Source organism: Orcinus orca, chromosome 11 (assembly GCF_937001465.1).
Source record: "Orcinus orca chromosome 11, mOrcOrc1.1, whole genome shotgun sequence".
NCBI classification, from domain to species: domain Eukaryota; kingdom Metazoa; phylum Chordata; class Mammalia; order Artiodactyla; family Delphinidae; genus Orcinus; species Orcinus orca.
The window spans coordinates 56,556,923-56,571,114 of record NC_064569.1 but is presented as its reverse complement, the minus strand read 5'-3'; the positions used below and the strand labels follow the sequence as shown (position 1 = coordinate 56,571,114).

At 41.7% G+C, this 14,192-nt stretch overlaps 1 protein-coding gene and 1 pseudogene across 1 annotated transcript in view; one reads left to right on the top strand and one right to left on the bottom strand.

Moving 5' to 3' along the window:
• KCNMB4 (potassium calcium-activated channel subfamily M regulatory beta subunit 4) overlaps nucleotides 1–12,666 on the bottom strand; it is a 68,263-nt gene extending 55,597 nt beyond the window's left edge. The window contains exon 1 of the mRNA XM_004281886.4: nucleotides 12,002–12,666. Within this exon, the coding sequence (XP_004281934.1) occupies nucleotides 12,002–12,337 (336 nt within the window). The 5' untranslated portion in view covers nucleotides 12,338–12,666. The remainder of the gene's footprint in view (nucleotides 1–12,001) is intronic.
• On the top strand, nucleotides 1,425–2,290 carry LOC105748645 (hypoxanthine-guanine phosphoribosyltransferase-like; annotated as a pseudogene).
• Nucleotides 12,667–14,192: the final 1,526 nt, after the last annotated feature.

The window sequence follows — 14,192 nt, the reverse complement described above, 5'->3', positions numbered from 1 at the left end:
AACAAAGGTTATCTTTAATTAGTTTTTCTTTAATTTCTTTCAATAGTGTTTTGTAGTTTTCAGGGTACAAGTCTTACATTCTTTTGTTAAATTTGTCAAATGTATTCCTAAGTATTTGATTATTTTGATGCTACTGTAAATAGAATTGTGTTCTTAATTTTACTTTTGGATTGTTCATTGCTAGTGTACAAAAATATAATTGATTTTTGTATATTGACTTTGTATCCTGCAATCTTGCTGAATTTACTAGGTCCAATAGCTTTTTTTTTTTTTTTTAGGGGATTCTCCAGGAGTTTCTATATACAAGATCATGTGATTTGTGAATAGAGATACTTTTATTTCTTCCTTTCCAATCTGGCTGTCTTTTGTTTCTTTTTCTTGCCTAATTGTCCTGACTAAAACCTACAGTACAATATCGAACGTGAGTGGCAGGAGTGGACATCCTTGTCTTGTTCCTGATCTTAGGGGAAAACTTTCAGTCTCATCATTAAGTATGATATTGGTTGTGGGTTTTTCATAGTTTCCCTTTATCAGGTTGACAAAGTTCCCTTCTATCCCTAGTTTGTTGATTTTTTAAGTCAAGGAAGGATTTTGTCAAACGTTTTTCCTGCATATACATGCATGTGATTTTTGTCATTTATTCTATTAATATGTTGTATTACATTGATTTTATTATGTTTAACCAACCTTGCATTCCTAAAATAAATCCCACTTGACCACAGTGCAAAATCATAAACTCTTCTGCCAAAAAAAGAAGAAGAGGTAATACATCCCAGCTCATTCTGTTATTATGATACCAAAAGCAGACAAAGATATCACAAGAAAACTACACAACAATATACCTTATGAATATAGATGCAAAAATCTTCAACAAAATGCTGTTAAACTAAATCTTGGAACATATAAAAAGGATTATATACCATGACCAAGCTGGAGGAATTGGGAGTGCATAGTAATGTGCATGAGATTTCTTTTGGGAGGAATGGAAATATTCTGGAATTAGCAATGATGGTTGCACAACTCTGTGAATATACCAAAAACCTGTACACGTTAAAAGGGCAAATATTACGATATTTGAAATATATATATATTTTTTAAAGGAAGCTGCCTGCCTTTTATTTTTCTCTTTCACTCTTCTCACTGCCTAAAAGGCAGAAGTGATGAAGTTAGGAAAACCATGTTAAGGGACAGTTAGAGCAACAAGACAGTAAGAAACTGGGTGTTTGAATGACCTTCCAGATCAGAATGGCACAGCCCCACAGACTGCTTACAAGCTCATACATTTACAAAAGAAAAAAACCTAGTAGTTCCTTTGTTTAGGTTACTGTTATGAGGTTCCTATTAAAGTAGCCCACACTTTGCTGTACAGCAGAAACTAACACAACATTGTAAATCAACTATACTCCAATAAAAATTAATTTAAAAAAATAGCAGATTGCCATCAGCCCGCGCAGCCAGCTCCGTTATGGTGACTCGCAGCCCCAGCGCTGTGATTAGTGATGATGCACCAGGTTATGACCTAGATTTATGTTGTAGACCTAATCATTATGCTGAGGATTTGGAAAAGGTGTTTATTCCTCATGGACTAATTATGGACTGGACCGAATGGCTGGCTCAAGATGTGATGAAGGAGATGGAAGGCTCTCACATCGTGGCCCTCTGTGTGCTCAAGGGGGGGGCTATAAATTCCTTGCTGATCTGCTGGATTACATCAAAGCACTGAAACAGAAATAGTGATAGATCTATACCTATGACTGTAGATTTTATCTTTATGTAGATAAAGATTTATGTAGATAAAATTTATGTAGATAAAATGTAGATTTTATCTTTATGTCACCTGTCAACAGGTGACATAAAAGTAATTGGTGGAGATGATCTCTCAACCTTAACTGGAAAAAATGTCTTGATTGTTGAAGATATAATTGACACTAAACAATGCAAACCTTGCTTTCCTTGGTCGAGCAGCATAATACAAAGATGGTCAAGGTTGCAAGCTTGCTGGTGAAAAGGATCCCTCGAAGTGTTGGATATAGACCAGACTTTGTTAGACTTGAAATTCCAGACAAGTTTGTTGTAGGATATGCCCTTGACTATAATGAATACTTCAGGGATTTGAATCATGTTTGTGTCATTAGCAAAACTGGAAAAGCAAAATACAAAGCTGAAGATGAGAGTTCAAGTTGAGTTTGGAAACATCTGGAATCCCATTGAATTCACCAGGAAAATTATCAAATGTTCTAGTTCTGTGGCCAGCTGCTTAGTAGAGCTTATTGAATGTATCTTCTAAGAATTTTATCTGTTTTGTACTTTAGAAAAGTCAGTTGCTTCATTCCGAAACTCTTTATTTGCACTATGAACCTACAGACTATCAGTTCCCTTTGGGTGGATTGTTTGACTTGTGAATGAAAAATCTCTTAAACCACACCACTACTGAATGAAAATATTGAAACTGTATCTGCAAGAAACATTTAAAGAGAAGAATAGTTTTTTGTTTTTTTTTTTGCGGTACGCGGGCCTCTCACCGCTGCGGCCTCTCCCGTTGCGGAGCACAGGCTCCGGACTCGCAGGCTCAGCGGCCATGGCCCACGGGCCCAGCCGCTCCGCGGCACGCGGGACCCTCCCGGACCGGGGCACGAATCCGCATCCCCTGCATCGGCAGGCGGACTCTCAACCACTGTGCCACCAGGGAAGTCCAAGAAGAATAGTTTTTTAATTGGTATTTTAATGTTTATATATTCAGGAAAGAACAGAAGTGATTGAATATTGTTAATTATACCACTGTGTGTTTAGAAAAGTAAGAAGCAGTCAGTTTCATATCAGTGGCAGTATTTAGAGGTATCGTTATGTCAGATAAACCATATGTCCTGGAATTATTTTAGTAGGTTTCAGTAGTATTAACTGTATTTTCCCACTTGTTCAGATTATTTCTGGTAAAACTCTGTCAACAGTTCCTTTTAAATACAGGTCAATAAGTTCTAAAAACCTACCACTTTTTGAAGTCTTCAATGTAAAAATCCTTAAAATAAAGGCTGTCTCTTTAAAAGAAAAATAAATAAAGTACCCAATATCCGAATAAATTCAATTAGATTGTTTCTACTTTTTCACTACTACAAACAGTTCTGCAATGAAAATCCTCATATATACTTCCTTGAATACATGTTATAGTTTTATTAGGGTAAACTCCTTGAAGTGAAATTGTTGTCACTTCACTTGATTGTCACAGTGATTGTCAGGTATGCACAACTTCAGTTACACATACTATTGATATGTTTGATTATTTTTCTGAGTGGTTGAACCAATTTTCCAGCAATCAGTAGGATTTAACATTTTCTCAAAACCTCACCAACACCTGGTCTTATGAAACATTAAGCTTTGCGAATCTGATGGGTGTGAAATGGTATTCCATTATTGTTGTCATTTGAATTTCCCTGAGATTATTGGAATACAGCATCGTCTCACATTTATTGACCATTTGAGTTTTTTCATGAATTGACTGTACATAACCTTCACTGATTTTCCCATTATGTCATATGTCATTTTCTTAATGATTTGTAGACATTTTCATAAATGCTGGATAGTCCTTTGCTGATTACTTGTTTTACCATTATCTTCTACTAGTCTGTGGTTTACATTTTTACTTTGTTTACAATAATTTTAGTCATATGGAAATTATCGTTTTAACATGTTCAAATGTATCAATCTTTTCCTTTTATGATTTGTTCTTTAAGCCTTATCTGAGAAAATATTTCTTAGGCCTATGTCATAAAGATATTTTCCTATTCCAACTGCTGGAAGTTTTATAGTTTTCTTTTCACATTTAGGTTTTATTCCATTTGGAATTTGTTGTTATGGGTGTGAAGTATGTATCACATTTTTTTCTTGCAGTACATGGGCCTCTCACTGTTGTGGCCTCTCCTGTTGCGGAGCACAGGCTCCGGACGCACAGGCTCAGCAGCCATGGCTCACGGGCCCAGCCGCTCCGCGGCATGTGGGATCCTCCCGGACCGGGGCACGAACTCATGTCCCCTGCATCGGCAGGCAGACTCTAAACCACTGCGCCACCAGGGAAGCCCCATGTATCACATTTTATTTCTTTTTTACGTAGAGCTAATTGCTCAAGCACCATTTATTCATAAGGTCACTCTTTCCCTAATGAATTTCCCACATCTTCTATGTCTCTCAGTAAAATTTAATCATTTCTAGCTTAATTTCACTGAGGATATAATCTTTATTATTTCACTGCTATGAAATTTGTGAAGGCTTTCTTTATGGCCCAGAATGTGATCAGTTTGGGGAAATGTTATACGGGCACTTGAAACGATGTGCATTCTGCTGCTACTGGATATACTACTTTATATATGTCAGTTGGGTCAGTTGTTAAACATGTTATTCAAATCTGCTGGATGTGCATTGATATTGCTTTTGTCTGATTGTTTATCAGTTACAAACAGAGGTGTGTTAAAAATCTCTCATCATGATAGACTTGTATATTTCTCCCTTGAGATATTTCTACATATTTCTGCTTTAATTTTTTTGTTTTTATGTATTTCAAGGTTATATTTTTAGGTACCTCCCAATATACAATTGTTATATTTTGTTGAATTAACTTTTATAATTATGAAATGTCCCTTTTTATCTCTAGTAACATTTTTTTGCTTCAAAGTCTACTGTATTTCATATAATACAAGTACTCCAGCTTTTCTTTCTTCATTTTTTTGGGGGGTTGATGTTTGTATGTTTTCCAGTCTATGATCTCTACCTTTTAATTGGAAGAATTAGTCCATTTATATTTAATATAATTATAAATTTGGGTTTAAATCTACTATCTTTTTTTTTTTAATTTATTCTACCTGTCTACATTCTTTTTACTTTCTTTTACTGCATTTTTTTAAAATGGCTTGCTTTATATTATTTCATTTTCCCCACTTATTAGCTTGGTAGTTATATACTTTTTTACTGTATAAATTCTTGAATTCAACACAGAACCACTAAATCAGAAATTAGGGTGAAATTTCTGATTCAATGGGTCTAGGATGGGACTTGAGAATGTGCATTTCTAACAAGTTCACAGATGATGCTGATGCTTCTCATCCACGGCTCACACTTTGAGAACCATTGGTTTGGAGGAAGAAATTGACTAGATATAAGGAAATTAGTAAAGAGATACTATAATAATCAAAGCAAATGATAATATCTTTGACCAGGATAGTGGCAGTGAAAATTGATAATGTATTAATACCAGAGAATAATGATACTATTGATAGAAACAAAAGATTCCAGAATAGAAGCTGGTGTTAGAGAGATAAAGATGATTTTCTTTTGCCATTTTTCTCCTTGTAACAGAGGAAACAGAGGTAATTATAATCAGAATAGATCTTACTCTCACTAAGCAGTATTACTGTCTGGTTTTCCATTCTTAAGAACTATCTTAAAATAAAGTTGTGTCGATAAAGACAATTGTATAAATATATTTATTACACAGGAAAAACTGGATTAAACTCCTAGGATTTAGAATGTAATTTTCTAGGATTTAATTTCTGCTAATGAGATACAACATCAATATATGCTGCTGCAATATTGTTAGATTACAACCAGTAAATTGGACATTGGATAAGGTTTCAAAGTCCATTTGGTCTACTGCATCAGTTAGATGAATGGCACAGAAGAATTTAGATGAATGGATATTTCTTCACATGTGCTTTGGTATACAGAGAACTTCTAGTGACCCAATCTGCTGGACTCTGCTACTCAACCAAGCAAATACATGAAACAAGTTTGTCTGATTAGTTTATTTACAAAAATGATCATAAATTTAAATAATTTAATAAGCACATAGTTCCCTCCACCTTTTCTTTTGGCCATGCCACATGGCTTGTGGGATCTTAGTTCCCCGACCAGGGACTGAACCTGTGCCTCCTGCAGTGGAAGCACCGAGTCCTAACCACTGGACCACCAGGGAATTCCAGTTTTCAATTTTATAAGTGTTTATTTTAAAAGAAAAGAGGGTATTACTAAAACTCAAAAGTACAAATTTTTACACATTGATTTATGTGACCTAGAGAATACCAAAGGCACAGCATGAGGAATAGTAAGAAACATATGTAATATTAAAAACCATTCTGGGGGCTTCCCTGGTGGCGCAGTGGTTGAGAGTCCGCCTGCCGATGCAGGGGACACGGGTTCGTGCCCCGGTCCGGGAAGATCCCACATACCGCGGAGCGGCTGGGCCTGTGAGCCATGGCCGCTGGGCCTGTGCATCCGGAGCCTGTGCTCCGCGACGGGAGAGGCCACAGCAGTGAGAGGCCCGCGTACCGCAAAAAAAAAAAAAAAAAAAAAAAAAAAAAACCATTCTGTTCAGTATTTTACTGCGAATATTTATGATAATTGTAATATAAATGTACTGTTTATCTAGGAACTCAATATGAAATTCTGCTAAAGACGGGAAAAAAAATTTTAAACCCAAGATAAATAAAACTTGACATCTTCATTCATAAATGAGTAGCAAAAACATTTCAGATAAACAAAATTGACAACTTGTAAAAATCTTTATAATTCTGAGGCAAGTGTGTGATAAAATATATGCATTTTTCCTCCAAACTTTGACTGAAATATATTGTAACATCACAAATCTCTCTTATAAAAGTAAAAAGTTTCTGATTAGAGTTTGAGAGACATAATTTTGGGAGTTCTTACAAATAATTGGGAACTTCATAAAAGCATCCACAAATGGATGTCAGGGAAGGATTATGATAAGTAATCTCAGACAGGAAAATCCTAGCAGCCTGCAGATTAGATTGTTTCTAAAGAGCCATAATATAAGTGGATATTATCTGACCAAGTTTTCGAATATCTTATCATATTAGTCACCTACTCAAAAGCCTTCCTTGACTTCTGTATTAGTTTCCTATTGCTGTTAGAGCATAAATGTAGTGGCTCAAAACAACACAAATGTATTATCGTACAATTCTGAAGGTCAGAATTCCAAAATGGGTCTCACTGAACTAATATCAGGACACCAGCTGGGCTATATTCCTTTCTGAAGGCTCTAAGAAAGAATCCATTTTCTTGCCTTTTCTCACTCCCTTGGAAAAGGGGACTGCCTGCATTCTTTGGCTTGTGTCCTCCTTCTGTATTCAAAGCTGGCAACAGTCAGTTGAGTCTTCTTCAAATTGCATCCCTCTGACCTCCTCCTCCACATTTAAGGACCCTTGTGATTATACTTGGCCCACCAGGATATCTCCCTATCTTAAGGTCAGCTGATTAGCAAACTTCACTCATCTGCAAACTTAATTCCCCTCTGCTGTGTAACATAAGATATTCACAGGTTCTGGGGGTTAGGGTGTGGACATCCTTGGTAGGGGGCATTACTCTTCCTACCATGGCTTCCCAGTGTCCACCAAACCCATCCTATCTGTCAAGGACCTTTGCATTACTGGCCCCAACTTACTCTCCTGTCTTACCCCCAGGGCTCTGATCTTTGTGCCCTGGGTTCCAGCCTGATCTCTATTCCAGTCCTAGAACCTGGAAACACACACACACAGCACAAAGTGGCACTTAATAAATATTTGTTAAATGAATGAACTCATCTTTGTATGTCCTCCTGTTTTTTGCCCAGTTCTCTGATCATAATAGATGCTGAAGAAGTATTTGTGGAATTAAATTTTATATACATCCCCAGTATTACTTCATATCATCACCAGAGGAAAAACAACCATAGTAAGCCACTTTCTCATGGAGAAATAAAGACTATAGACAAGCTGTCACAATTCAGATAAGCCTTTTATTACTTAGTTTTGATGTGATGGACCTCCCTAGAGCACAAAGTATTGCACATTTAATTCAAGGATGGAGTTCATAAATGAACCCCAGCGGACCACACCATCTACACAGGAAGTGTGTGTGTGCTGGGGGGAGAGGCACTCTAGTATGGATGTGTAGGATACCAAGAAGGTAACTAAGCCACAATTCCCTGTAGTTCATTACATCCAATTTCAGGGTATATACTTAAAGCCTGAAGCTCTTCTAGTTCTTGCCTAAGTTTTTATTCTCTTGAATGCGTTTCTCTTACTTTTACAGTAGTACTGGTTTCTTAGAAATAGACGTTTGTCCTCTCTTTCTAGGTTTTTCATATCAGAGAAAGAAAAAAACTCAAAAATAAAACATATTGCCTCTAATCACCTGCTCTCTCTTGTTCCATATACAAGAGGCTGGTTTTAAAAATTCATCTTTTCTTTGCAATCCAATGTAATCAACGAGGCAAAAGCAAATGTTTGGAACTGCACAAGCTCATTTCATTTACATTAAACCAATTTTAAATGTTTGGAACTGCGTAAGTTCGTTTCATTTACATTAAACTAATTTTAAATGATTCTCTTCTTTTCCTTCAGAATTTGAGTCCCCCTTTTCACACCAACTCCCTATATTCAGTAGCATCAGTAACATCTTTTAACCCAAACACACAAATATTAATCACAATGAACCCTTTCAGTTCTTATTTTACTTTTCTTGCACAACAGATGAGGACATTTTCTAAGCCAGTGTTTATTTTTACTCTGTCTACAGACTAGAATTACTTGTAGAACTTTTTAAAAAACATCAATGCCCAGGACCCACCCAAGACCAAGTCTGAATCTGTGAAGGCTGGACCCAGGCATCAGAATTTCTTTTTATCTTTTTTTTGTTTTTTTGGCCGTGCCACGCAGCTTGCGGAATCTTAGTTCCCTGACCAGGGATTGAACCGGGCCCTCGGCAGTGAAAGCATGGAGTCCTAACCACTGGATTGCCAGGGAACTCCCCAGAATTTATTTATTTATTTTTTATTTATTTATTTATTTTTGCGGTACGCGGGCCTCTCACTGTTGTGGCCTCTCCTGTTGCGGAGCACAGGCTCCGGACGCACAGGCTCAGTGGCCATGGCTCACAGGCCTAGCCGCTCTGCGGCATGTGGGATCTTCCCGGACCTGGGCACGAACCCATGTCCCCTGCATCGGCAGGCGGACTCTCAACTACTGCGCCACCAGGGATCCCCCCTCAGAATTTCTTTTTAAAGTTCTCCCAGTGATTCTAATGTATGGCCATGGATGAGAACCAAACCTCTTAGCACACACACCTGCTAGTCACAAAGAGATAAGGCAGTGATGAGAACAGTAGCCAGAGGAAGCTGACCCCAAATTTAGATTTTGCTACGGTCAATTCAAAGAGCAGATCCTTGCCCTGTGGATAATTAGGGCTTGACTGGATAATTAGGATAACTGACTTGAGTACTATATTACATGGCTGAATACAGTGATTGCTTTAGAAACAAGGATATGACTCAAAACGTAAGTTGAATAGGACTTAAAGATATTTTAAAGAAATAATTAGTCAAAGGTCAAATTTATTCACACTGTCTTCTTTAGTAGTCTACGGCTTAAGATGTTAGATATGTGCAATATTCTTTCCCCTTCCCTGCTTTTTACTGTATCTAATGCAGCAAACTCAAGGGAGGGGAGAAAGTCCTTGTTCTCTTTTTCTAAAAAGAGATTTCCCAAATGGCTTCTTGTGGTAGTGGGCCATGAAGAAGAGAAAGTTGAAGGTGATTAGGATCCATGACACTGTAGGGAATCTAGACATTCTACAAAGAGAATGGGTGGGGCACCCAGGCCTTCAATAAAAAGGTAAGTTCTGGGTAGCCGAGATGCAACAGCAACGGGCCGTGGGTATTGCCTAATTGCAAAGGCACTGTGGAAACATTCTGCTTACATACTGGACTCTGGCACAATATTTTGGTTGAGTTGAATTTTTCCATCACTAATTGCTTACAAGAATTTCCAAATTGAGCACTTCATTGCTCAAAAGTCAAAAAGTGACTGCAAAAGAACATGCTTATGTTCTATAAATGGTACGATGCAATCATAATTTGGATAAAGAGACATATACTGCTTTGGCCGAGGAAACCTTGACTAAATTGAATGGGATGTTGTTCATCATTTTCTGTAACATTAACATATCTTTCTGCAGTTCTGTCATTTCTTGTATACTTTACTTTATAAAATCTTATTTTGTTCAGATACTTCTTCAAAACGATTGTTGCCAGGATCCAAACTGGCACTGGAAGAAAACTGATTATTTGCAACAAAAAGAGAGAAATATCAAATCCTAGGATTACATATAAAGCATTACCACTCCTTCCAAGTGATTTAAAAATCTATGTCCTAAATCCCAATTTATTTTTTTTGTCAGATCCTTCAAAATACCTGGAAATTGTGAAACAGCCTTTATGTAGTAAATTCTACCTTCTCAATGTCTTGATTAGATATTAGCCACTGACTGAAAAACATGTATGTAATTTATTAGTGCCTGAACCACAATCTTAAACTAATTAGCAATGTTTCACCAATTATAACAACACCTTTTAAATGATGAACTACCATATAATTTCTAAATCACTATTTCTTTTTGACACCTTTCTTTTATATTAATGATTTAATCCTGAAAAAAGTGATGTTTCTAAAACCCTGCAATTTGTTTTGAAATTCCTGAGCGTTGAGCAGATTAATTTACAACATTTGTCTTTGAAACATTATTGCTTCTTCAAGACTTTGAACATTATACTCTATCTAAATTCTGTACTTCTATATTTACTGCTTATATATTATCTTCATTTTTAAGGTCCTCTTCCTTTGTCAGCAAGAGCATCTTTTTTAAGAGAAGCCATATATTTTTCTTTAAAGGAATTCCCTTTTTAAAATTTCCCCAATTCAAGATTTTACTGTTTAGGAGACAAGAACAAGAGGTTTACTGTAGAGAAATGATAAGCTTATTTTAAATACTTGTAAACTATTGAGGTAGAATTCTTTTTTTGGATTGATATAATTATATCCTGTCACACTTAAAGTTGTTCCTGTGTACACAAGACTCATTCCCTTATGGACAGCTTTCTTGCTTGATCTTCAAGCACTGCTCTCACAAAGAGGGAAAATGCCGGTAACTTTAAAGAAGATACACATCTTTACTTTGATAGTTAAGCAACAAGAAGAGCAAAAAAGGCCAAGAAAGAAAAAACGAAAGAAAAGCCTTCTTGCAAAATCAGGTGCACTACAAAGCTCAATTAGTTCACAGACTGAGGACACTGCTTTTTATAAGTTTTTTTCTCCACTGGGAACAGTTTTCTGAGCGTCCCTCTCTCTGCTCTCCGTCCCTCGAGTCTTAACCAGGTTTTTTCGTTTTTGCTTGTGAGAACTAATAAAGTTGCAAAGGAAGGAATATTCGGTACATTTCATGGACGGTTTTCTATTTTCAGAAAGTTTTACCGTTTCCCAGGTGGCTCCCAATTGTTTCTAGGCACACAGAGCCTAGGAGTCACTAGGCTGCCTCTAGACCCTTCTGACAATCTATTTCATGAAAACTAGGAGTCCGCCGTACCCGCCCAAAATGGATCTACGCAGAATCTCGCGTTTGATTCCACGTCGTTTGTCGACCCACGAAAGTTCATCTTTGGACAAGTTAAAAACGTCTGTCAAGAGTTAAAAGGCAAGGAAACCTCTAACACCTTTCAAGGGGCTAAAAGACTCCCTGCACCCCCCAAGACGAGTTCTGGACGCGGCCAGTGGGAGCTCGGACCTTGACCATGCGCCGGAGTAGGTGTATCCCCGCGACGCACTGGCTTTAACCGGAGGAAAAGTTAACTTTCGGCTCCTTGCATTTCTCCAAAGTCAACCCTCTAGGGCCCTAACCTAAGCTGGGCCAAGGCCTCAAAATCTGGGACCAGGCAAGACAGGTGTGTAAAGAAAGCCTCCGGGCACCACGCACGGGTCGCCGTGCACAAACCCGCCTGAGGGACCGGAGGGCCCGGGGCTCCCCGATGTATTTACTCCTGGTTTGAGTATAGCCTGCGAAGCCTCGTCGCCTCCTGGTAATGCGAGCATACTCCGAGCCACCCCGCGAAGGGTCTAACACTGATGCTCCCCCCAAACCTCAAGATCTCCGCAGGAGCGAGGCATCCCTCACGGGGCGTCCTTACCTTGGGGTTGGTCAGGAGCTGGTGCTCGTCGCTGTGCAGTAGCGCCCTGGAGTTGGACTCGGAGTTGTTCACGTAGACCTGGACGCAGGGGTACTGCGAGGTGCCCCTGCAATCGGCGCCACAGGTGAAGGTGCACTCGAACACCTCGCCGATCTGCTGCACCGACAGCACCGTGCAGTTGGCCGCCGTGGCTTGCAGATCCTGCAGCGCGGGACTGAGCCAGCAGAAACCGAAGATAAAGAGCGACACGACGCCGGAGATGATGAGAAACAAGCCGAGCCGGATGCTCTTGTCCTCGGCTTCCGTGTACTCGTAAGCCACCCGGAGCTTCGCCATCGCCCCCCACTCCCGGCGGCAGGCACGCTCCCCCCGCCCCCTCCCGCCCCCGGCGCAGAGCCCGACTGCCTCGGGCGGGAGGAGCAGCCGCCGTGCGACAGCAGGGGAGTGGGCGGCCAGGGGGAGCGCGCGAGAACAAAGGGGCTGAGGCCGGCGACGCCCCCGGCGGCGGCAGCGCCCCCCCAACCTCCCCGCCCAGCCGCCGCCCGGGCCCCGGAGGCTTGCGGCGCTGCCGCGGTTTCAGAGCCTCCTGCACCCTCGGGCGCTCGGAGCGCTCGGGCGGCTCCTGCCTCCAGCGCCCCCTGCCAGCCTCCGCCCCCGCGCTTTCCCCGCCTCCCCCACCCCGCCTCCTCTCGCCCAGTGTCTCCCAGTCTCCATCGCCCGCCTGCCGCTGCTCCACGGACTCGCCGGGCAGCTGCCCCGAGGGCAGGAGCCGCAGGGCTGAGGCGAGCCCGGGGGCTCCCCCGCGAGGGAGGCAGCTCCGCCCGGCCCCACCCGCCGCCGACTTGAGTCCTCCCGCCCCGCCCCGGGGCGTTTCCCGTGGGCGAGGGGCGGGCGAGCCCCGGGGATAGCGGCGGCTGGCGCTCGGGATTCTCGTTAAATCCCTTTGGAGGGACATCCGAGATAAAGCTTAGGGTCAATATAATTTAACCGGAGTGAAAGTTTAAAACACAAAACAAAAAAACAAACGAGGGAGAGGGTGTAGCGCAAGTGAAGCGGCGGGAATTTTGAACTCCAAACGGGGATTGGTCAGCCAGCGGGGAGAGTGAGCTAGCGGCCAGGCGGCGGGCGCTCCCGGGGAAACGGGCCGCCGGGACCAGCAAGACTCGGTTGGAAACCCCCGGGCGAGCGGCGTGCGCTGGGGGGCGCCCCCGGGGAAACCCTGGCGCCAGTTCCCACGCTTGGGGCGGGAGCGCACGCGGCGGGGCGGGAGGCGTGACCCGCTACCGCCCCCTCCCCGCCAGCGAGCGCTGTAACGGTCGGGCCTCAGGGTCCCGGCGCTGCCCACTGCCCCGGCGCAGCCGGCGCTCCCCCGGTCCCAGCCCGGCCTGGAGGGCAAAAGGAGAGGAGTCAAACAGGCTGAGTCAGACGGAGTTTGCAGTGGAGGCAACGCACGTGGGGGCAGGAACCTGCGACGGGCAAGACCCGGGAAAGTCGCTTCCTGGGTCCTGGGTGGACCTCGCGGCAACTTAGGTCTCCGGCTGCCGGGTCGACCCCAACTCAATTTGCCCTACGGCTGGGGCTGACTGAGTAGGGACCCGAGGAAACAGGTGCAGAGGCTTGCAGCCCTGGAAGGAGACACCACTTTCCCCATCAGGACCGTCCCCTCGCTCCCGGCCTCCCGAGAACAGGATCTTCTCTGTTCTGTCTCCCTCCTTAGGAGTCTTGCCACCCTTGGCCCATCCCGGAATTTGTAGATGAGCTTTCCAGGAGCGCTGTGCAAGGCGATAGCGGCGTTCAGACTCACTTTGGGACAGGTACCGTTCCTAGAGCTGCGTCCTGCTCTCTTAATTCTTCCCTCCACACCCACCTCCCCACCTCGCCCGCGCATACCTTCAGCCTCTATACTTTTCGTGACCTTTAAAAAAAAAGTTAAGATGATCTTTCTCCAAACCACACTTCTATCAAAATATCAAACTTGGAGAACTATTTCGACCTACATTTTGAAGTCAGAATGTTCACTTTGCAAAATATATAAAGATATATTTTTCTTGACTTGCAAGTCCCAAATGAATATACTCTTAATTAAATTCAGTTATGTTTCTGATGAATATGGAAACACCAAGTCATGGAATTCTTGACTTCTCTTTCTTGGATTTCAAATGTTACTTTACTGGTGTAGTACTTTTCTGCT